The sequence below is a fragment of the Poecile atricapillus genome, chromosome W (genome assembly GCF_030490865.1).
Source record: "Poecile atricapillus isolate bPoeAtr1 chromosome W, bPoeAtr1.hap1, whole genome shotgun sequence".
Lineage (NCBI taxonomy): Eukaryota > Metazoa > Chordata > Aves > Passeriformes > Paridae > Poecile > Poecile atricapillus.
The window spans coordinates 26422108-26445935 of record NC_081288.1 but is presented as its reverse complement, the minus strand read 5'-3'; the positions used below and the strand labels follow the sequence as shown (position 1 = coordinate 26445935).

Below are 23828 nucleotides of genomic sequence, written 5' to 3'. Positions count from 1 at the left end.
GGCAATGGATCATTGGCCTTTCTAAAGCCCTTTCCATCCACTGATCATAAAGGCCTGTGTGAGAGCAGTGTCTTGAGCTTTTATGGAAGTACTGTTCTGAAAAATATTAAGAGGTTATCAGAAGGAGGCAGTATTACACTGTTCCCTTTGATAGCTGCATCAGAAGCAGCTCTTCTAATGGATAGAACCAATGGCTGCCTGCTTGTGATCTTGGTTTAAGTGGATTATCTTCCTACAATCCAGAGGTCACACTAGAGCCTGCTTATGACCAAATTGAAAATAATAGCTACTTTAGATCTTAGACCTTCAACAATTTGTTCCAGTGAAAGAAGATAGCTTTTTATCCAGGAAACGGCCAAGGGTCATGCTGCTTTGAAATCTTGCATATTCTTGTGTTCAGTATGTGCTTTTCTGTGTCAGCTGGCTTTTAAAAGCCAATCAGGTTAAATTCACATCATGTAGAAAACAATGCAAAGTTAGTAAAATTAGTAACAGGCTGGCTAAATGTACCATGCCATACAAATTTTGGTAAAAGCATGACTTTCATGCTGTTCACACTGTCAAAGTGAGAAGAGTTTTCAGTGCATATCTTTCAGTGAGGGTGCTTTGGGCTGAGTGTGATTTTCAACATGGCTGTAGGAGAGGTAGGCATTGCTTGCTGGAGGAATTAAGATATTCTTCCCCCTGCCCCTTTCCTGCACAGGGACACTCTGGCACATGTGCTTGTTGCTGCTTGGCAGGCTAACCATGGTGCTAGGACGTAGCCCATACTCTTATGGAAAATAGAGCTCTTAACTTATGTGTGCCTGTCATCTTCCAGTTTGGATGATTTAGATACTTCCTTCTGATCTTTACAAGGGTGTGAAGCGATAGAACTAAGGGAAATGTCTTTGAACTGAGAGCAGGTTAACATATATATTAGGAAGAAATTCTTTGCTGTGAGAGAGGTGAGACAGTGGCACAGGTTGCCCAGAGGACTTAAGGATGCTTCATCCCTGGAAGTGTTCAGGGACAGGTTTGTTGGAGCTCTGAGAAACCTGGTCTAGTGGAAGGTGTCCCTGCCCACAGCACAGTGCTTGGAACTAGATGGTCTTTAAGATCCTTTCCAACCCAAACCATCCTATGATTCTATGATCTCTGGTGAATGCTGTATTCATCTTATATATTTTTATTGCAGAAGGGTGGTGACAATGGCATTGGCCAGATTTCATGATCTCTGGGAGGCTGTCAGAGGTTCCTGAGCACCACATGATCTGTTATATCACGAGGGGTGGCAGTGGCAGACTTACCCAGGTCCTGTTCACAAAACATGTGAGCAGCCGGTTGAAAGGCATGTGAGAGATGCAAAGTTCTGTTACATTCCCGACTCCTTTCAGCTGGGTTCAATTGCTTTGTGGTTCTCTTCCCTGACAGGTCTTGCCTCGTGGGCAGCTCTTTAGCAATCCCAACTGGAACCTCACACCAAAGGGCACCATGATTATGATGACTGATGTCACTGCAGCCCCCAGATTGGGGTCAACTGCCACCACTCCAGCTGTGGCTCCTAACTTCTCCTGGATGCCAGAGGATGGCAGCCCCACGGCTGTGGAGCAGCCAATATTCCTCATGACCACTGCTGCTCAGGCTATCTCAGGTTTCTTTGTATGGACAGCTTTGCTCATCACCTGCCATCAGGTAAAACCCTGTCACTCTTATTTCTCATCCTTTCCTTTTCCCCACATGAAGAAACATTTCCGTATTGTGAATGGAGAGGAAGCACACCCTTTAAAACTAGCAGGTGTAAAACATTTGGCCATCTCTTGAAGGTTTGCAGAAAGGTGTGTTAACACAGGCCATCCTTTCACAGTTCTTAAACTGAATGTTGCCATTTTTTTATTGTGTCAGCTGTTGGCTAAAAGATCCTAGTCACCTGTTGTTTGACATTCCTCCTTTGATCTCCTGTGCCAGTGGATTCCACAGGCTGAACTCTTCTGTGGAAAGGAGTAGCAGGAAATGTTTCATTTTAATTTTTTCCCCTCCCCTCTGTCTGGGGCAGGTGTCCTGGGAGCCAGAATAAGTCAAACTCTGCATCCTGTTCTGTACCTCTCTTTGATACAGTTGTCATGTGAACTGAAAAATACAGTGGGGAAACACAAGCCCTGTTATTTATCAACCCATGTTTTGTACCTGTTGGATTGTAGATTCCAGAGTGATGACTAGAATCTAGAGAAGTACAGTCTATTGATGGAGTACAGAGGCTAGTGAAGGTTGAAGGTAAAAAATGGATTAGTCACAGATGAATAAGAGTAGCACCTGCAGTTTCACCAGCTTGGGTAACAATTACAAGTGCTATGGATCCTCCTGTCAAATTGATCACCGGCTGAGGGTAGGAAGAAATTTTCCTCTGCAGTATAACATTGCACAGTTAGGCATTAATGCCCTCCTCTGAAGAAACTGCTGGAGGTCAGTGCCAGAGAGACACGGTTGATTGAAACACGCTGTTGTCCTCTTACATGGCAGCAGTTCCTGTGCTCTCCTAGGCACATGGATCACAGGGCTCTTTTGACATCCCAAGGGCAAAGCTTGGAGTCATTTGAACTCTGGTGTCAGCTGTCTCCCCGCTGGATGAGATGTGTCACTGGGATTGTCGCAAGGCAAAAATATCTCTAAGGTTTGTTAGCTTATTTTCAGTTTGTTCTTCTCAGGAAATGAGCTTTTTGTGACCTCCTCATGGGTTAAGAAGATGAATCGGAAGTATTTTTGAGCCCTTCATAGTGAAAGGAAGCAGAAGTATTATTGAGCCCTTCAGTCAGTTTTGAACAGGGAGGGACAAGCAGCAGACAGGTGGGGGGAAACACAAGCCCCTCTCCCTTACAGTTCAAAAATAAGATTGTCAATGTATGTTTTTTTAGTCTCTGGAGAATCCTCACAGCACCCCAAAACCCAGGGTGAAGCTTCAGACAAATGCTTGTACCTCTTCAGGCAGCAGAATCAGTGGTGAGGCACATATGTAATCAGCTGGCTGTTACTAATTCCAGCAGCTGGGACAACAGCTCAATGAGAATTGCTGTTCAGAGGCCTTGCCTCTCTTGACTCTGTGGTCAAGAGAGTGTACCCACAAATCGTGCTGAAGCTCTGCCCATATTATTAGGGCATTACAGGGGTTGTGCTCATCTTCAGGGTGTGCTTGTGGTCAATACCTTTTTGGGGAGGTGGGTATTCTGTAAAAAAGCATCTTAGGTGTGGGATTTAATGATGGCTCAGGAACTGTGAGTGGTGGGAATGGATAGGGTGGGGATGCTGTGCTCCCCCCAGCCAGTGACTTGGAGGGATTGGCATTTGTGCAGTCAGACAGAACAAACTGTGGCTCCTTTGAGCACACTGCATGAGCTCAGTGCTCCCTTGATGGCTGACCCTTTGTGCCTGTGCTGTCACCCACGTGCAGAATGACACCTTTTGAGCAGATGAGCTGTGGTTTATCAGCTTTGGGATGTGCTGTGAAGCTCTTAGGTTGTTTCAGGTGAAAGTCTCGAAAGCATCCAAAACAGCCAATGGAGTGTTCACAAAGAGTTTGTGCTTAAGTGTGCGCACCTTCCCCTCTCAGAGAAAAGCGGCCTGCAGTGTTACGAATCTTAGGCACTTAAAAGAGGATAGCAGGAATGTGGGACTGATGACTGGAAAAATGTGTATGAACAAAAAGAATGTGGGCAAGGTGATTTAAAAATAAATCAGTTCCCTATAAGAAACTAGATTAGAAATGCCTCCATTTTCTCTTCCCTTGCCTTTGCCCTCTCTGCAAACTAAGGGTTGCTATGTCAGTGCCATATAATAACAGTGATTTATCTTTTCTTTTATGTTCATCACCTTGAGGCCGCTGGAGGCAATTGAGAGGTGATCTACTGAGTTTGTTTTTCCTGGCCCAGTTGACTCTTCAGTTCTACTTTCTCCTCTCTGCTCCATATACCGCTGATCCCGGTGTCCCCTCTCTGTCTCTCAGATCTACATGCATCTCCGCTGCTATAGCTGCCCAAATGAACAGCGCTACATCGTTCGGATCCTCTTCATTGTTCCCATTTATGCCTTTGACTCATGGCTCAGTCTCCTGTTCTTCACCAATGACCAGTACTATGTTTACTTTGGCACAGTGCGGGACTGCTATGAAGGTAAGGAGGGGTCCGACAGAAAATGGGTTGGTGCTGGGAAGTCTCTGCCCTGAGAGAACTTTATTTCTGGTTGAGAACATGGAGAAAGCATTGCTGTCACCTACTGAATGGTGTGTCTAACAGGATGATCATGGCTTGCTTAGTGACTGAAAATCATAGAATAATAGGACGGTTTGTCTCAGGACAGACCTTTAAAGTTCATCTAGTGCAGCACCCCTGCCACATGCTGGGACATCTTTCACTAGATCAGGTTGCTCAAAGCCCTGTCTGACTTGACTCTCTCCCTCACTGGCCTCTGAGCATAAGCCTTCCCTTCAGGGTTCTGTAGAGACTTAAGTTTATGGTTTTCTGGGGTTGTTCGCTTCAGGAAGGTAAAAGCTTTTGGTAAAGCCAAAAAATCTGATGGTATCTGGATGTTAGAAAGTGAGGTATTGCTTAGCTCCTGTCTCTTTTAACAGTATTTAGTAAGTGCCAGACACTTGCCTTGTCCTGTGTTCCTGCTGCAGCTTGTTAGCAATGTATTCTTCTGGTCCCATCCTGTGGCCACTTGTGTGCTTGCACAGGGTAGCACAGTGGCCACATGCTGGGGCCGGTGAAGTGCTTTGGAGTCCTGTAGAAGTGAGGCTGCCACGTTCAGGATGAGCACCTGCTTGGTTTTGGCTGTCTGCTGCAGTAATACCATTAGCACTGTATGTCAGGGAAATGGTTACTTTCCTGCAAATGCTATTGTTACTTCCCTCCTGGTCTCATCCTGAAAGAAGCCTCTACCCACTCAGCAGGGGATACTGCACTCTAGCAATGTCCTTTTGAGGACAATTTATCACCATACCCTCATTAAATCCTAAATCGTTGGTGTTTTGGTGAGATATGCATTGCAGAGAGTTGCCCCTGGCCATGAGAACAAGTGAGTCAGCTGAAGGGACCAGCAGGCCTTCCTTCATGTCCACAACAATGCTCTGGATGCAGCAGCAGATGGCAAATGTGCACACGTGATGCAAGAAAGCATCTTTGTTTGGGCCTAGGCTTTTTTCTTTCCCCACCCTGTGCTTGTATATAGGTCTAGCAGGGAGCCTGCTGCTCTCCTAGCAACAGCCACTATCCCTCTGCCTCTGTAGCAGTGGGAGTTTGCAAACATTTGAACATCTGCTCAGGAGGCTGCCCATGTTCCAGAGTTCACCTCGGCATGTTGGCCTGTGTGAGGCAATTACAAGTGGAGGTGAAAACACCTTTGGAAAGCAGGTTCTCTCCCTCACTTTTTCTGGAGATTGCTTCAAAACATCCTTTTTGTCCTCTTCCCTCTCTTGCCATCCACCTTCTTTATTTCTTGGAAAGGTTTTACATTGCAAAGTGGGCTGTTAGGGAATAGTGGAAGAAGACCCTACTAATAAATTATGAAAGCTCTCTTAAGCCATTTATGGACTGTATTTTGTAGTGTGTGTTCGGAGGAGCCTCTTCTGGTGTTACTCTTTTATGTGACTGCTTCTGTACAAACTAGGATGTCAGAAACACTGACACAAGTAGGGATTGTCTGGTTGGTTTTTTTTTTTTGTTATGTTGATACCATGAATATCATCTGATGGGTGTGGTTTGAGAATGGGAGAAGAGTTCTTTGCTGGTGAGATGAGCTTAGCTAGTTAATGCTTCTTTTGGGGATGAATGGACAGATATTCCTCCGTTTTGTTTTGTTTTGTTTTCTTCCTCTGATGTCATCTCTTCCCTGGTGCTTGGGGAATGGGCAACTGGTATTGTAATGACCACATCAGAGGGCAGGGGTCACTGGAGGACAATAGGAAAAGCTCAGTTTTTCTTCCTTTGGGTGCTGGGAGCTGTCAGCTGAGTTGCTGGAATATTGAAGGCAAAAGGGGTTACCACAGTTATTTAAATAAGTTTTCCGTGATTGGTATTTTCTGTCCTAATTAAAGCTCTGGCAAAATCATTACTGTGTGAACTTCATTCAATAATAGGGATTACAGATGGAACAACAATACCCCAATTACATACATAGAAGCATGTATACCATTGGCTTTTATGTGCCGTAGCAGTCTTGCCAGCTAGACACGTCTACAAGCCATAAGTACAATGTTTTGAGACTATAAGTGTTTTGGGAAGCGTGGAGTATCTCTTTGCCAGGGCATAGTTTGGATGCTTATATAGAAGAATTTGTCTGACTTTGGAAGATCATTCATGTGGAAAAATTGACCTCAGGTCTAATAACTGGCTGCTTGGGGAGATCAACTTCTCAATGTTTTACATTATTAGGTTTCTGTTCTTATTTTAAAGTTCCTTGAGACTGCTGTTTCTATCCCAGCTATTCGGGGCAAAAAACAGATTTGGGTGTTGTCATTCGAGGGAATGTCCAGATGCAGGTGACCATAGTAATCTTGCAAGAAGGGTCATCTGGTCTGTCATTTTGCCCCAGTGCTGTCTGTGACAAATGCAGAAGTATAGTCCTTGCCCTAAAAAATCTCACAACTTTGAGGGTCCAACAGCAATTATAACAAGAGAGTGGCAGACTGGGTGTATACAGGCTCACTTCATGCACATTTAAACGAGTTTGGATCCCATGAAAAGGAGATAGATCTGTAGTTATGGGGAACTGAAATGGGGCAGAGTGTTAGTGGTCAGTCTGTCATCTGTACCAGGCTGCTGGGGAAGACAGAAACGAGGTGGCCTAAGGAGAAGTTTATTCAGCACACAAGGAATTTCATCTTTTTTGAGAAAATGAAGCACAGAGCCTGTTTTGCAAAAGTCCCCACAAGACATGAAAACAGAGTTTCACTGATTGTTATAAACTGATGACAAACTGTGTTCATCAGCTGAAAGGTTAAATACAGGAGATAACATATGGCTGATGGATCAGAGATACCTTTTCCAGATTATTTAGTACCAGTGTAATGTCCTGGAATAATGCACAGGAACCCTGTGAAGAATGGCATCTTACAGATGCCAAATAAAACAGAGTCTGACCACAGTTCTAAATGGTTCTGTGACCCTTTTGGCATGAGTCATGGAACTGGCCTGGGAGCTTGGCCAAACTCCCATTCAGATAGTCTTGTGAGTGCTGAGGTAGGATGATAAATGCAGTGAAAATCTGGAGTGCTTTGAAGGGAAAGGTGCTGCATAAGCAGTCCCTGCTAATGTTTGGTCTGTTGCCTGTACTCTTGGTCCTTGCACCTGTTTTGAAGTTGGTTGTCATCTTACTGTGATTGATGTCTTTGCAGCCTTTGTAATATACAACTTTCTCAGCCTCTGCTATGAGTACTTGGGAGGGGAGAGCTCCATCATGTCTGAGATCAGAGGAAAACCAATTGAGTGAGTATTGTGCTTACAGCATGACGCTGTCCTCCTTCTGTGCCCATCTACTATTTCTCTATCCCTGTCCTGAAAAACTGTGTCAGGTGGCAAATGTCTGCTGGAACTGGGCAGCGTGATGATGATGATGATTTACCAGTATCTTGCTCTGAGACAGATCAGGCTGATCACATCCTCTTAGGCAAGCTGGACTGATTCACAGTTTTTCTGGACACCTGCCTATTCCTTTGTTTATTTTCTTACTCCCTTCTCCTCTGAATCTTTTTTGTCTTCAGTTGACTGTGTGTCTCCTCTAGGATCTATGTTTCTCCCCATGCTACTCAATGACAGGAAAAAAAAAATTGCAATGCATAGTCAGGATGTTGTTTTACCCATGTCTCTAAAAGAGGGTATGGCTGTAACTGCAGTCATTGTTGGAGAAAGCACCAGTCATGCAACTTTGCTACAGAGAGGTAGATAAAGAGGGTAGGAATCTTGCAGTCTTGCCCAAATCTTGCTTGTCAACTCTGTCATCTCGTCTTGGTTCTTTCAGGTCCAGCTGTGTGTACGGGACTTGCTGTCTGTGGGGAAAGACATATTCAATTGGATTCCTGAGATTCTGCAAACAGGTATGGGCTGGAGGGGACATTGTGCAGAAATTAATTATGTGGGGGTGGCAATGGTGCCTTTTCCTGCTGAATTTCTGAGATCTTTGAGAGGGACTCTAATAGCATTTTGACAGGCCTGCAGACTGCTGAGAAGAGGAGGTGATTCAGGGTTTGTTTGTTTGTTAAGAATGATTTTAACATATTAAGAATTATTTTAACATTTTCTACTTAACCTCACATCAGGAAGGCCTTAGTTTAAGACACAAGTTCTCTCCTGGAACTGATGTTAATCCTAGGAAGAAACTCTTTTCCTTTCTGGATTACAGAGGTCTCAACTCAAAGAAATTGATGTCTGCGTTGTGTCGCAGACACCCCACAGTTGTGTAATTTCTGCTGAATTCCCGGTGCTGCTGTTGTGGTTTGGAGCTGAAGAGGGGGTGGAGGTTAAGCATGACACATTGGTTTGTAGGAGGAACCGAGTATTGCTCACCATGTGTGTCTGTCTGTGCTGAGTTGGGTATGTTGCGGGCGGGTGAATGGGGGAGACCTAAACCTCTGTACAGCCCTTGTCTGCGCCTTGCAGGTCAGTCACCTCTGGCTGTCATGAAACTGCAGGTGAATTTCAAGGCTTTGCTCACTTGCTGAAACGAACACAAGAGGTTTCTGTGGAGGCAGTGTAAGGCAGGTCTGGTTCTTTGAAAGAATTCAGATCATTGTAATTTCAGTCAGCAGGTCTAGATATCTGCCCTGGCTTCTCCTGAACATCATGGGCCATCTTCTGTGTTTTGGCAATATGCAGGAACATCAGAAGTACAGTGCAGCCTCATGGTAATATCCAGTGTTAAGCTGTGCTGCACAAGTGGCCATTTTCAAAGGAGCACTTCTTTTGTGTATCTGTTCTGTTTGTCCCTGCCCCGTATTTTGTCCTTACAGCTTTTCTGTTTTCCTGCCTGATACTTCTCTGGTCTGAACCCAATATGTTGCTTCAGCTGTTTCTCATGGGTTTCATCTGGACACCCTTTGGTTGATTCACTGCATTACCTATTCTTATTGCTCCTAATGTTAACTTCTACCTTTTAAATATATTGTAAACAGATGTAACACCCATGAAAGTGAATGAATGCTGGAGAAATAAGTTCCCTTAGACTTCTTGCTTCTCATTTCCCACAGCCTCTTGCAGTTATCACCACCTGGGTTGCACGTGTCTGTGTTTGGAAAGTTTGTTCACAACAGTGAAGACTAGAAACACACTTTGGGGAATGGGGAAGGTGTGGTTTTTTCTGCTGGCCTCCACAGATCCCAGCTTGTTTGGCAACTCTGTCATTGGTAGATATTTTGCTTTTCTTTTGCTGGTATCTGGCAGCAATTTTTCTACTCGTGCCTACCCTTTGCTAACTGCTAAGTCTGCTATGGAGGCTGTGAGGGAGATGTATTGCAAAGAGATGCTTAAATACTTCCATCCTTCTTGGCTTGAACTTAAATACTGTCTTGGTGAGAAATTGTTGGTGTCAAGGTTCACTTTCTGGTACTTCTAGACTTCCAGGATTTTTGGGGAAGACCTTTCAAGGCAAAATCCTGGGAAGGCTGGTATGAAAGGGCAACAGAACAAATGTCAGTGCTGATGTGTGCAGTATCCATCACCGTGCTGATCATGAAGAGGAATGTGCTGAAAGGAACACCTTGTCCTTTTTAGCCCTGTTCTCATCATCTCCGGCACTTCTGTTGCTTTCCATCACCACATGCCCATGTTCTCCTCTTTCCAATCCCTTTCATTCTGAAGGAATCTGTGTGTTATAAACATTTTTTCTTACCAGCTTCACACTGTCCCCCCACTACTTTTCTCAGGCAGGTGCCTGTTGTGGGTCAGTCAGCCTGTGTTGCCTGTGGACCTCCAGCAGTGTGCTGGTGTTCGTGGTGTGAAATCCAAACAGCTTGTTTCCTTAAAGATGTCTTGATCAAGATTCTTTGCTGGACCTCTGTCTGGTGACCCTCACACATGGGTCACACACCATCCATGTGCTTCCCATATGCTATAGCATCTTCTAGGGAAGCAGCTAAAAATAGTACATGGTGGTTTGGATTGCAGGGAAATGGTTAAAATGTCCCCAAATTGGAAGGAGGGGAAGCTCAGAGGATGGAGTTGTTTACCAATTAGCTTGACCTTTTCCAGTTCACATATTTAAAGTGACTCACTAACTGGCATGTGCTGGGGTTTTTAATCTCCTTGAAGTCTTATGACCACTAACAAATTGCATCGTATCCAAAGCAATTATTACTGTTTGGTTTTACCTTCTTTCCTTACATAGCCCTCCCCACATGCACACAGGTCAGCACCTACCCAGGCTCTTCCAGCCTCCTTAAGGGAGACACAGGTCAGATCTCTTCAGGGAGTCATTTTTAGGGCTGTAAGTCTTCCCTTTTTTAGGACTTTGAAGTTCAACATCTGCAGAAAGTTGAAGAATGCGGTGGCTTTGAGAGAACACTCTGTCCCAATAGGAGCAGTAGTTTATACAGGCAGAATGGATAGAGCGGATCCCAAGTGCCACAAAATCTTTGGGGAGATTCAGTAAAGGTCATGTGGATGACAACAGAATAGCTCTTAACTTGTGTGTGGCAATACATATTGCTGTGTTTACAAAATGCTTTAATATTGTGGCAGTTGTCAAAAGTTCCTCCTCAGACAGCGGGGTTCCCCTCCAATCTAGGGGACCTTTTTGCCTAACTTTGTGACAACTATGGACTGGAGTTTGCTTTCCTTCCCCACTGTCTCTGCCAAACTTGCTCTGTCTATGCCATAGCACAGGGTGGGATTTTTTGTTTTTCATACTGTAACAGTGCATAAATGTACTGCGGTGCAGCCTGTGAAAAGCAGCTCTGGGGCTCAGAGTGGGGCTGAGCAGCTTCTAGGAGCAACCCTACAAAGAGGTTTTTCTCCCCATTCTGGACAAGTAGATAGCACTTGTACATCTTCTGTAACTCCTTCATGTCCTTTTGGGTGCTGCAGTCCTCAAGCACAATCAATTAGCAAGTGGCAGGGTCAGTCAGACCTCTTGCTGGGGCTGGATTGTGTTGCCTTGCTGAGTGGTCCCAGTGGACACTCCATTGTGCTTACTGATTTGACAGCTTGTCCTCTTGCACCACCTGCTTTCTCATTCCTCCCCTCTTGTTCCTGTAGGCCACTCTGCAGTTCTGTGTGGTGAAGCCCCTCATGGCGATCAGCACAGTCATCCTTCAGGCCTTTGGCAAGTACCAGGATGGTGACTTTGAGTAAGTCTATTTATTTAGCTTGCAAGATTTGGCTGCCCCTTCTCTACCTGGCTTTGCTTATTGTCCTTGTGTCCTTGTGCTGAGTCATGAGATAAGATGGGACTACATGGGCTGATGTGTATGAGAAAAGAAGGCAGAGGTAGCCCTCTTTTAGTTTCATGTTTCTTCTACCTTGCTTTGGGGGTGGGAATGGGAGAGGGAGGTAGGAAGGAAACGGACTTTTGGAACTCTCCATTGACAGTGGCAAGGGGAAAACATAATGCTGAAATTTCAGGCATTCATATATGTCTTCTCTTTTCAGTGTAACCAGTGGCTACCTCTATGTGACGATCATCTACAACATCTCTGTCAGCCTGGCACTGTATGCCCTCTTCCTTTTCTACTTTGCCACACGTGAGCTGCTCAGTCCCTATAGCCCAGTCCTCAAGTTCTTCATGGTGAAGTCCGTCATCTTCCTGTCCTTCTGGCAAGGTGAGCTGCTTTTCCCTTCCCCTGGTAGGCACAGAGAGCTCTCTGCAGGGGCTCAGACACAAGAGTTGATAGAGCAGATGTTGACTAATAGACAGAATGTCTTTCTGTATTCCATTTGGTTTATAGTCATTCATTGCTTTTCTCTGGGAAACCTGTTTTGCTCAGTTTAATTTTTGTTTATATGCCCCTGAATCATTATCCCTGTGTGTGTGTGTGTGCGCACAAGAATATGTACCCGGCAAAATCAGCTGATAGGCTGAAGAGTCCTCTGCATTCCTGAAACAGTCATAAAGCACAAGCTGCCAACATTTTATCTGCATGCTGCCATTTTATTGATTAAAGCAGCACATCTAAAAATTTTTAGTGCTTTTTTTAGTGCTCTATAAATAAAATTTTAATGGTGTGTCTGTGATGTATGTGAAGCAGCAAGCTGGCTGGATGCAGTGTGTGCTGCCACAGAACCGCCACCGGGAGAAGGACATTCAGAATTCATACACATGAACAGTCGGAAAGTTGAAATTCCACCTAAGCTTAGTGCTTCTGACTAATTGGCTCTAAGCATTTCCCTGTTCAATGCCCTACTTAAGTTTACTGAGTTGTACTTCAAAGACTAATTGAGTAGGAACTTAGGTGGAATTTAGGCTCTTGGAGTATAGCCCATCCTCCCTGTTTACAGACAAACTAATAAGCTGTGTCGTTTATCGTCTTGAGGCATCTGGTCATGCACTTTGTCTTCTCTGAAATTTTTCAGCCACCCAGCTGTGGACAGGGAGAAACTTCTTTATTGCAGTAGTGTGTCAAAAAACACTAATATGCTTAAATGAAAAGTTCTGTTACTTCAGTTCTTGTTCTAGCTAGTGCAAGTGCTGATGTTGCAAAATATGGAATATGTCAAAATTTTCTTAAGAAAGGATGTTCTTTAGTGTTTGATCTTTGTATGCTTTCATGTCGAATCAACAAGAAAAGAGGTTTAATCTGTGAAACAGCAGCTAACAAACAAACTCCAAGTGAAGTCCAGGTGTTAGAAAGACAAATTACTTGACAGTAGAATTGTCTTGTTAAGGTTTAAGGATCAACGTTTTTCAGTGACCTCAGGGGAGGTTAACAAAGCTTGGGAAGAAGGATGTACCACAGATAGTGGATGTTAGGAGTGCAGAATTTACAAGCCACAAAGACATTTGGCAAAACCCCCAAGATAAGGAAGAAACTAATAAAGACAGCTCAGCAACTGTGCTGAATCAGCTCCAATGGAGTAAGAGGTAATTCTGGCAGGGGGAGATCATGGCCACTGATCCAAGAAACCACCGACTCGAAAGGAGAGAAAGACAGACTGATCATGCAGACTAATTAGCATGAGCAGTGAGAGGATCATTAACCAATAGAAGACAGAATACTAATTAAAAAGAGAATTAAGTAATTTTTAGCCAAGGAACATTAGTGGCTTTGTTTGCTAAAGTGTACAAATAGCAAAAAGCTTTGGTTGTCATCATGCTGGCTTTGTGGATTTGCCAGCCAGCAGCCCTTTCTATGCAGAACTGTAAATAAGCCAAATACCTTGACTCTTTGTGTGGATTGCCCTCTTGCACATCGTGTGAAAGTACCTATTTTGGGACAACACTGAGATCACAGGATTGCTTACAGAAATATCTGACTCTTCTTACTCTTTTGGACTTGATAAAGTCCTGCAGGAGTTAGCTCCACAGTTTATGTGTCAGTTGAGAATAGAAGAGGATCAGTGTCTGAACATTCTTTGCCTAAATGTATTTGTTTCATTTTATTCTGTTCTCCGTTGTACAAGTGACTATAGGTGAGTGTTTGTAGCCCACTGTTTGTAGTCCCCGTGGTGAGTGGGGTTGTGTTGAGGACATACAGCACAAACAGCTATTTCCATTCTTTGCATTTACTGTGAGACCATGTTTCCTGCATATTTACATGAGCTTATTACTTTGTTTAGGGATGCTGTTGGCCATCTTAGAAAAGTGTGGTGCCATCCCCAAAATCCACTCCGCTAATGTGTCTGTGGGTGAAGGCACAGTAGCTGCTGGCTATCAAGACTTCATCATTTGTGTGGAGATGTTCTTTGCAGCCATTGCCCTGCGCCATGCCTTCACATACAAGGTGTACATGGACAAGAGAATTGATGCCCAAGGTAGGAGCTATGCTAGTGCATATGGCTTGTCTCTTTGGTAGTGAGACTGGGTGGAGACCATCCCTCAGGCAGCCAGCACATTGATATGACTCCCAGCTCGATAGCTTGGAAAACACCACATCCCCTCCTGTGTGGTGTCTGAACAGATTCATTGTGCAACAGCTCTCTGGGGCAGAAACATTGCCTGAATTGCACTGTTCCCTTTTCAGTTCTCCAGTATGCCACCCACGACAACTTGTTGCAGACCTGAGGGCTGTAAGGTGTTGCATTGTTTCGGTGGAGTGGGTTTGTCCTTCTTCCCATCTCCCCAAAGGGGAACTCCATTGCTCCAGATTGTGCAAGACTGGAGGCAGGAGAGACAGGGCCTAAAACAGGCTCTGTTTTGAATCTGGCTTGGGAAGATGAGGCTGTGCTTTGGCAATATGTTTGTCACAGAGGAGGAGGAGGACCTTCCTGTAATGACTTTTTGAGGGCTGGGCTGCTATAAGGAAGATTCTTATTTTGGAGAAGAGGAAGATGGCTGTTATGTCTGGGAAAAGGGGGTTTTACGTCTACTCTGTGCAGTGTTTTCCAAATAAAGGGATGCCTTCCTTCTAGGGGAGATCTGGGCTGAGGTGCTGGAAGACAGCAGTCCTCAGGCAGTGTTGATGTAGTTGACCCCTCCATCCGAGTCAGCCCCAGAGGTTTTAGAAAAACAGTGGTTGGGGGGAGATGAGATCTGTGGGTGATGAAAGGGTAAACTACAGATCAGTACAGTGGGGAATGTTTCGGTGGTGGGCCTTGTTCAGTTCTTGTTATTTCCTCTTTCTCTGTCTCTGTCTCTTTCCTCTTCCTTTTATCTCTCCCTTGCTTTGGCCACTGGTCCCTGATGCAGCTGTTCCATCATATGGGCCATACGGTAGGTACAGCATGCTTTGTGTGTTTGTCTCGGTTTTTAGCTGGGATGCTGTTCTCTCCTGATTCCCAGCCTGCCTACAACCTCCCCTGTCCCTTGTTCCCCTCTCCTTACAAGTCTGTAACTCCACCGCCTCAGACAGCTGCTTTAGGGTTGTTGGGATTATAAGTAATATAACAGCCACATGGGCATTAACGCATAGCTTTAGAGCATTTGTGTCAGAGCTGTGGGAATCTCTCTCCAAAGAGTTGTGCAGGCTCCCAAAGGAGCTTCTGTCACCCCAGCCTCCCTTCACTTTTATAATTGCCACAGATGATCAGCATACTTTGGTTCCCTGGGGAGCTCATCCCCATAACGGAGCAGAGCCAGAAGCCCACACTGGAAATGGAATCTAGAAGCCATGAGACATGGCAGCTCCTAGAAGGAGACACAGCTTCCCTCTGTGCTTAGCCCTCGGTGGTACATTTTCCAGCTGCTGCTTTCTTCATGATGTCATCATGACACGTGGGGTAGTTCTGCCTCTAGTACCACCAGTTTCCCTCCTTTCCTTACTTTGCGCTGCTTTTTACTTGTATGATGTCTTTCCCATGGGCACTTTGGTACCACCTAGCAGTCTTAATTTCTAGTGGGTGGAATGGCAGATGCCATTTCTCCTATATTTTTAGAATTTACTTAGTTTTTGTCTTCTGAAAGTGTTTAGAGGAGCATCTCCCTACCTGACTGTATTTGTTGCACACCCTGGCCAGCACTAATAGTGTGTAGTGGAGGTTGTCACTGTGGGTGTGTCCCGTTCCCATGGTGTGTCCCCCATTTGGTGCTGTGGTGGATTCACTTGACTCTCAGTGGCTAGGCTTAGGAGCACCACTGGTAAAACTAAACACTATTTGTGTGGCATTTCCTCAGCAGCTGCTTAAGGAAGTCTGTAACACATCTTCTACGGGATCTAGGACTGCATGTTTGTTCCCTGTTCTCCTTACCTCCGTATTAAGGGGTGTGGGGAAGGCAGCAGTGTTCTTTACATGTCCCTTCCTGTCTTCCCCAAACAGGTCGCTGTGCTCCCATGAAGAGCATCTCCAGCAGCCTCAAGGAGACCATGAATCCCCATGACATTGTCCAAGATGCGATCCACAACTTCTCTCCAGCCTACCAGCAGTACACCCAACAGTCGACACTGGAGCACGGTCCCCCCTGGCGCAATGGCAGCCATGTGATCTCGCGCTCCCACAGCTGCTCCGGTGCCCGTGACAACGAGAAGACCCTCTTGCTGAGCTCCGATGATGAATTCTAGGAGGGGAAACTGCCAGCACAGGCTGTCATTTTCCTTCTGTTTTTTTTTTTAATTTTATTTTTAATAATTTATTAATGCAGAAACACACAAGTCATATCACTTCCTAGAGAGTAAAGATTGCAGAAGTGGGCGCTTCCCATTAGCTTTTGTGGGTATGGACACGATGAGCAATGTGGAGGTGGCAGAATGGCCAGGACTCCATGCTCGAGCCCATCCCTTACAGCAGCAATCAAATTTAATTGATTCAAGCAAAGCTCCAGAGTTTGGGGCTCTGGTTTCCAACACCTGCTCAGCTTGGTGTGGAGTGTGACTGGCCAGAGCCTAGAGTTATAGCCAAAAATGTTTTTGGGTTTTTTTTCTAACAGGACAACCTGACTGCTTTCTATTTCTTTTCCTGAATGGTTGACGTAGGCACAGTTTTCTCCTCAACTCCCTGGCACTAACATCTCTGTGATCCTTGGGAAATAGGATGGGGATGCAGCCATAAGCATTCCTGAGGACCAGACCAGAGACTGGTCTTTCTATATAGCCATTGCCTTGAGTGCTAAATAAGGAATATCTGTCCCCACCCTCCTGAGCACCTGGTTATGAGTCCTTGAGTCACTTGAGGGAGCAAAGGGGAAAAGGACAGGGCTTTCTTCATGTTCCTTGGCTCCCTGCATCCTCAATTGCTATAAAAGCTTGTTGAAGCTCAGTGGGGATGGAATTACTTTTTCACAAGGGTGGAGTTTTTTAATCACCAGGTGTCCAAACTTCCCATCTCCCTGGCGTTCCTGTGACAGGAAGCCTCCCTGGAGCATCTGTCTCCTGTTAACAAGACTGAGGACTGGCTATGATAGATGGTGGAAGTTTGTAGAGCTCTGGCCCCTTCACTCCTCTTTGGGAAGAGAAAGTATATAAACACAAAACCAGTTTTTCTTCTTGTTTCCTGTCCCCCAGCATCACATCTGCCCCTGTTAGAGACAGCTGCCAGAGCAGGTCCTGGTCTCTCACAGGTAGCTCTCCCCCATGCTCATCCTCACCGACTTTCTCTGAGCTATACAAGTTTCACCCTTAGGCTGGAATATTCAGGAAGGAATGTTGCACACTCCTTTGTTTTTTATCTCTGTAGCTGTTCTGAGGAAGGTGGAGCAGACTTGAAACCTGACATGACCTGGCTGGTCAAATTTGTCTCTTATTTTCTCAGGCAGCAATTGGTGCTGCTGCTGCACATTTCAAAGGCTCTGCTGCACCTGCAGTGCTATCAAGAGTGGAACCAGCATCCACAGAAGTGGGAGAAGCTTCCCCGTGCTTCTGTTGGGTTTTGGATGAACCCATGGGTGCTTAGTGGAGCCAAAATGAAAGTGATCCCTCTGTAGATCTATCCAGGGATCAGGAAATTTCTCTTGCTTGCTTAAATTTATCTAGGGGAAAAGTGGGTAGCACACTCAAGTGCTACAGCTCAGATGTTCCTACCTGCAAGCAGGAAGCAAAATTGAGAGATTGGAGCAAGCTGCTGTGCTCAGCTGTAGTTTCTCCATTTCTTTCCTGCTTGACGCCTTCCCTGCCAAGAGCAGACCTTTGTGATTCTGGATTGCTCCTTGCTGTTCTGATAGGAGAACTGGAGTCTGGTTTGCTGCCTGGAATTAACCTTTCTGTTTGTTTCCTAATCCATCTGCTTGTTCATTGAGTGTCTCGGAAGCGACAGTGAGTGAAGAGCACCTAATTTATTCAGCACCTCTGCCCAAGCTGGGCAGAAGGGCTTGAAGAGAGGCAGGTTTGCTCCCTGCTGTGAGGATGATAGGGAAAAGCTTAAGGATAGTGCGTCCTCCTGTACTGGGATGTTTCTGGGAGATGGTGAAGCAGATGGGTGCAACAATACTGTTGAGAAAGCTGGAGGCAGGGTCAGTGGATCCAGCAGCTTCTCTGCTGCTGGATTTCCCCATTCACACACATCCTGCAATGCCATGCTGTTGGTTATTAATTTTCCTAAGCCTGTGACTGCTTAATGCATGCAAACACACTCTGCCAGGTTTTGTGTGGGCTTGGTGTAAGATCTCATGCATAAGCTGTCTGGAAAGCAGGGCTGAAGGTTGAACAGACTTTGCTTCTGTTTTCTGTGGCTTTGATTAATAGTCCTTTAATGCAAGATACTGATGTTACTTTCTCTCTTAGGAAAGTGAGGCGTGGGACAAGATCCCATCCTCCCCTTTCTTTGCATTTGCAGGCCTTGATGATCAATATCACTTGGTGACTGCCCCCAATCTTTGTTGCATTTTGGTGGCTGAAATCTGTGTGATTGCCCCATTGAGCATGAAGGTGGTCCAGGCTTAGAGAAGCATTTCTTAGAACTTATTTTGAAATGTCTCCTGCATACATATATATATATATACATACATACATACATATATATATATATACATGCACTGTGCAGAGGATCTGGATATTCTCAAAGCATCCTGTGTGCAATGGTTTCAAGTATAACTCTTTTGCACCAGCTGCCTTTGGAGGAGCTTGGTGAGCTAGTACCCAACAAGCCAGCTGCCCTACTTTATAATTTTTTTTATATATATATATATATATATATATATGTTTTTTAACATCACACAAAATCATCCATCACTGAGCTTCCTGCTCTCCGTCATGACTGGCAAGGGCCAGAGCAAGCTCTGGTTCTGAAGCTGCTTTGTGTTGGAGGAACAAATACGAGATCCAGAGCTTGAGACCAAGAAGGCCAAGGCATCCATGGTCTTGTAGGTCTGCTCATGGTAGCCCAGGACCCAAGAAATGTGCTGGTTCCAGGAGCAGACCCTTGGAGCTGCTCTCTCTCACCTGCGTCCGCTCTCCTTCCTTCCTTCCTTTTTTGTTTACCATGTAACATACCCATGGGATTTGTTTATTATTTTTCCATATAGAGTAGTTCTTTGTATATAAATGACTGAAAAAAAGTATGATAAATAAGACAGAGTCACCTAGTTTTGTACCTATTGTGTTTAACTGATGTGAGCTCAGCGACAAGCCGCTCTCTATTTTGGTCTTTGTGACGTTATACTCCGCAGAAATGAGCAAATATGATGACAAATAAAAAATATAGAGATAATATAGATTGTACTTAAGCTGCCTCTGTGTGGTGCTGTCTGGGTGACTTCTCTGAGTTTTTCCTCCTTGCAGGGACTGAGGCTTGGTGGGTCAGGATCTCTTGTCCTCTTCTCAGAAGGAAAGCTCCATGTGTCTATGTAGGAGCTGATGGCGAAGCATCTCTGCAGCACCCTGGACTGAAACACCACTGCTGGCCCAAGGCAGGAGTAAAACCCATGTGTCAAAAACCTGGAGTAGAGATGAATCCTTCCTTAGGTGCTCACGGTGAAACACCAAGGGGGAAAGAGAGGACCCCAGCAAACAATGGCTTTTGGATTTTCTTCCATGAGCAGTGTTTGGGGCTGGGGCCATTTGCAGTGACAGAGGGAATGGGAATTATAAGACCCCCAAACCATCCTGAGTGCTGCAGCCTGCTGGGGACCTGGCCCACCTGGGCATTTGGAACATGCTCACCACTTCCAGCTCAGCTCTGAGGAAGGGTGACTTTTCCAGACAGGGAGGAGGTCTGGCTTCATCTCCTGATAAGGTGCCTTCCACACTTCTTCCCCTTCTCCTGCCATCCATGGGCAGAAGCTCACTGCTTTTGTCCTTGCTGTTCCCAGGTAAGCTGATAAGGTCACTCAACAGGGGAGTTTTTGGGCATAGATGCCCTGCACCTGCCTCTCCTGCACCTGGTCCAAGGACAGCCTGGAGATAATTTTTGTAGTGAAAAGCATTATCTTTCCCAGGAAAAGCTGATTCAGCACAGCTGCACTGCTACTGAAGGCAACTGCTTTGTGGGGTGGTATTCAGCACTAAGTGTACTTTTTTAGACCTTTTCTCTCAGAGACTGTAAATCTGGTTTTGTCCTAAAAAGCAATGAGCTATCCCCCATCCCATCTTTTTTGGGTACATTCTTGAGCATGGCCTGCAGCAAAACCAGAAGGACAGAAAACCTAGTCTTAGGCACAGTTCTGTCCCAAGTTCAAGAGTGACCAAACACACTCTCACTGTGGAAAAAAAAAAAAGAACTTGCTTTATTTGTAAAGTCTACAAAATACAGAGGAGTCGGGTAGGACACATACTGTAAGTCAGAAAATAAATAAGTTTTTTTTTTTGCTCTATATAAGTATAAGATAAAATGTGATTTGCATATATAAAATATAAAGTACGGCTCTGTACCAACATCCTGGCTGTGCCGAGAGGCGGAATGGCAAAGAGGACGTGAAAATAACTTATGTTCGTGCAATAAATAAACCCAAGAGGAGTTGGGGTGGGGGATGCCAACCACAGTGCCCCAGCCAGGAGTGGCAGGCACCTCTCTACAGGGAAGAACGGAGGCTGCAGCCGAGGGCGGCTGGCGTGGCAATACCCAGGCAGGGGCAGAACGGAGGGACAGGGGAATCATCTACAGCAGCAGATCCCAAGATGGACCTGCCTCCTGCTCCCTCCCCTGTGCTGCCTGTATTTAGTGAATCCAGCTCTTCTCCAGCCTGCTCAAGAGCCAGCTGTCCCACAGCAGTGTCCAAGCTGGAGGAAAACCAAAGGGAGGAGCCTACCTGCCTGCCAGGCAGCTCCCAGGAGCGGGGATGCTCTCTGCCCTTACTTCCCACCTCTTGCACCTCCACCCCTCTGCCTCCACATCTCTGACTCTGAGGACCAGAAACACCTTTCTATGGGCTTCGTAGGCAGTGGGACACTGGGCAGGACTCGGTGTGGCCATAGAAGCTGGCCTGTGCTGAGTGAAACAATGTTTATCTCTGCTCCAGCTGCCTCTGCTTCCTTCCTGCCAGTGCTGCTGCATTTCAGACACCCAGCCAGGCTGAGTCCCGTCAGCAGGAAGAGGCGTGAAGGATGTGCATGGTAGAGATAGATAAAACAGCACCACTGCTTCTCCCCTTTGGGGACAACGGCCTGGGCTGACCCACTCACACCTCCCAGCTCCCCCCTGCCCAATCACTGTCACTTCTGGGGTCCCCCAGCACCACAAGCTGCCACAGTGCTTTCCCATTCCATTCACCCTTACCAGGCATTAACATGCAGCCCACTGTATCTCCCCCTCTAACCTGCTAACCTTCCCTTGCCATCTGCATCCACAGAGATTTCAGACATGCTGCCACCTCCCCCACTGCTCCAGCTGTGGTTCAGGTTGTCTGCCCAATATTGATACCCTTCTATCATGCCCTCTTCCCCTACACTGCAAAACCTCTCTCCCCTCTTTTCCGTCTCTCGCACATGCTCCTGGGACCGCCTGGCCCACATTTAGCTCTCCCATGCCCTCTTAGGAAAAAGAGGCACCGGGCATTTTCCTACCAGCTTGGAGCTGTGGGATGCTTCCCCACTGCTGCCTGTGTGTGTTTGCTCTCTCCTGTTTGCACACTCAAGAGGGAAGGGGGCTAAGGGGGCCACCAGTCAGGTCCTGTCCTCCACCTCAGCACCCACATAGCAGCAGCCCTCCCTACCTGGGGGAGCTGGAGGGCAAGGGATGGGAGAAAGAGGATTTTGGGCATAGGTTTTGATAGGGAGGAGGTTGGGGAAGGGCTGGGAGGCAATTCATGGGGAAGGCACCCCGGGAAGGACTGTGTCCAGCCGGGGGACAGAGGCCAGCACTAGGAGTAGGCGGCCTGGTTGGTGCCGGACTTGACGATGGTGATGACACTGGCAGTAGCCACCTTGGCGGGGGGCCCGTGAGTGGCCACAGTGCGGGCAAAGCCCTGCAGGGCCTCGTACTTGCCACGGAGGGTGTCGAGCTCCAGGCGCATGGCAGCGTTCTCCCGGGCCAGCTTGTCCACCTCCCACTCCAGCTCCATCTTCTGCTTCTGCAGCTCTTCCTTCTGGCAGACGCGCTTCACCCGGCAGCTGGCAGCATAACCCCGGTTCTTCAGCGTCCGACGACGCTGCTTCAGCCTCGCCACCTCCTCCTTGGAGAGGCCCCGCAGGTGGTGGTTGAGTTCCCGCACTGACAGCCCCATCAGCTCCTCATCTGACAGCAGTGGAGTGTTCTCCCCCAGCTCCCGCTTCACCTGCCGGAGAGAGGGGTAGCTGCCTGAGACCCCCAAAACCAGCCCCCTGTCTCCCAAGCTCCCGTTCCCACTGGCGCTCACCTTCAAAGCCTTGCTGGAGAGCCCGTCTGCAGCCATTCTTTCCTCAGTCCAGCCCTGCTGAGCAGCCAGAAGAAAAGCTGGTTACTGCCAGCCCCATGTATCTCACCTCAGAACAGAGGACACCGGCCCTGCTGGTCCCCTGCCCGCTGCCCACATCCCCCCCACCCCGGGCTGCATGACTCATCCCACTCCTTTTAAAAAAGTACATAGTAATAATATTAATAGCAAAGATGACTGCAAGCAATAATAATAATGGAGCAAGGATGGACCTCCTGCCTTTCTTCATCCCATCACGAGACGACTGGGGTGCTGCTCTGCCCAGGGGACCCAAAATGCCCCAGCCGCCTGCTGTGAAGCCAAGCCCCCGCGGGGAGGAAACATAAGCGAGATCCGCCCGAGGCTGAAGGGAAAGCCCCACCGAGTGACACCGTGTCGAAGTCACCCGCCGGGACCCGTGTGGAGGTGCCGCCCCACCGCCCGGGGAGAGCACCGCGTGTCCCGGGGCAAGGGTCGGGTGTCCCCAGGCTCCGGGACCGAAGGGTCGCGGCCACGCAGCGCAGGCGGGTGAGAAGTGGCCGCCCCGTGATTCAGCAGCCCAGGGGTGAAAGTCACGGAGACGGTGCCTGCCCCTCATCGACGGCCGGTCCCTCCCCGTCCCTGGGTTCGGAGAGTGAGGAGGGGTCCGGGACCCCGGACTGCAGCCCAGCAGCCTCTCCCCACCTCGGGGAACCCCGGTCGCGTTAGGAGAGCCTTCGGAGGGACGAAGGGGGCCGGCATGGGGCCGAGAGCGCCCCGAGAAGAATGAGGGGCTGGAGGGGGGCGGCGGGAAAGGTGGAGCCGGGGCGGCTGGAAGCTGATGCAATCCGGGCCGGGGATCCGCCGCCGGAGCCGGGGAGCGGGCGGCGGATCCCTCCAGGGCGGTGGCCGGGAATTGGAAAGGAAGAGCGGACGACCCCGAGCGCGGCCGGCCGGCCGGTCACCCCCATCCCATTACCCCCAGCCCTAGTCCCGGTCCCGATCCCCGCCTTCGGCGGAGGCAAAGAGGCCTCCGGCCGGTGTCAGACCCCGCCGCCCCCTTCTCCCGGCGGCCCCGCGGGGGACGAAGCCGAGGCGGGAGCGGAGGGGCCGTTCCGGACGGTGCTCACCTGGCGGCTGCGCTCGTCCCGCGGGGCCGCTGCCGGGTCAGGGCGTCGGGCGGCGCCTCCAGCCTCGCTCCCCGCGATTACTCACCCGCGGATTCTTTTCATTCATAAAAACACAGTCATGCGGTGACGTCACCCTCTACACGCCCCCCTCGCCGCCGCTGCCGCGCGGGGCGGCCGCTACCCTTAAAGCGCCCGCTGCCCTAAAAGCGTCCCCCGGCGCCAGCCCTCCTCGCACGCTGCCAGCGCACACCGCACGCCGCGGTGTGAATGCAGCCGCGCTCCAACAGCGCTGATTTTAATTCGAATTTAGGGGTGACGCACTACCGATGAACGGCCCCGCTGGGAGCGGAGCACCCCACCAAAATGAGACGCTACCGCTTTAAGAAGGGCGGCCCCACCCCTGTCGCCCCG

General features: G+C 47.7%; 2 protein-coding genes across 8 annotated transcripts in view; one reads left to right on the top strand and one right to left on the bottom strand.

Moving 5' to 3' along the window:
* LOC131591521 (transmembrane protein 184B) overlaps positions 1 to 19201 on the top strand; it is a 30690-nt gene extending 11489 nt beyond the window's left edge. For 2 of the 4 annotated variants that reach the window (XM_058862320.1, XM_058862318.1), the window contains exons 2-10: positions 1414 to 1674; positions 3977 to 4142; positions 7364 to 7454; positions 7987 to 8062; positions 11217 to 11308; positions 11610 to 11779; positions 13734 to 13928; positions 14803 to 14826; positions 15870 to 19201. In XM_058862320.1, coding sequence (XP_058718303.1) covers positions 1414 to 1674; positions 3977 to 4142; positions 7364 to 7454; positions 7987 to 8062; positions 11217 to 11308; positions 11610 to 11779; positions 13734 to 13928; positions 14803 to 14826; positions 15870 to 16111 — 1317 coding nt within the window. In that variant the 3' untranslated portion in view covers positions 16112 to 19201. Of the gene's footprint in view, positions 1 to 1177; positions 1294 to 1413; positions 1675 to 3976; positions 4143 to 7363; positions 7455 to 7986; positions 8063 to 11216; positions 11309 to 11609; positions 11780 to 13733; positions 13929 to 14802; positions 14827 to 15869 lie in introns of those variants that run through there. The other 2 variants (XM_058862317.1, XM_058862319.1) reach the window with 2 other exon arrangements.
* A 984-nt stretch (positions 19202 to 20185) lies between these two features.
* On the bottom strand, positions 20186 to 23755 carry LOC131592212 (transcription factor MafF). Of its 4 annotated transcripts, none has more exons than XM_058863582.1 (3): positions 23418 to 23755; positions 22274 to 22329; positions 20186 to 22195 (listed from the first exon to the last, which is right to left on the bottom strand). In XM_058863582.1, the coding sequence occupies exons 2-3, from the start codon at positions 22306 to 22308 to the stop codon at positions 21778 to 21780; spliced, it is 453 nt and encodes a 150-aa protein (XP_058719565.1). In that variant the 5' UTR covers positions 22309 to 22329; positions 23418 to 23755; the 3' UTR covers positions 20186 to 21777. The 4 variants fall into 4 exon arrangements, with proteins under 4 accessions (XP_058719565.1, XP_058719566.1, XP_058719568.1 ...); XM_058863583.1 differs by having other exon boundaries at positions 22274 to 22326; XM_058863585.1 differs by having other exon boundaries at positions 20186 to 22191; positions 22273 to 22326; positions 23418 to 23747.
* Positions 23756 to 23828: the final 73 nt, after the last annotated feature.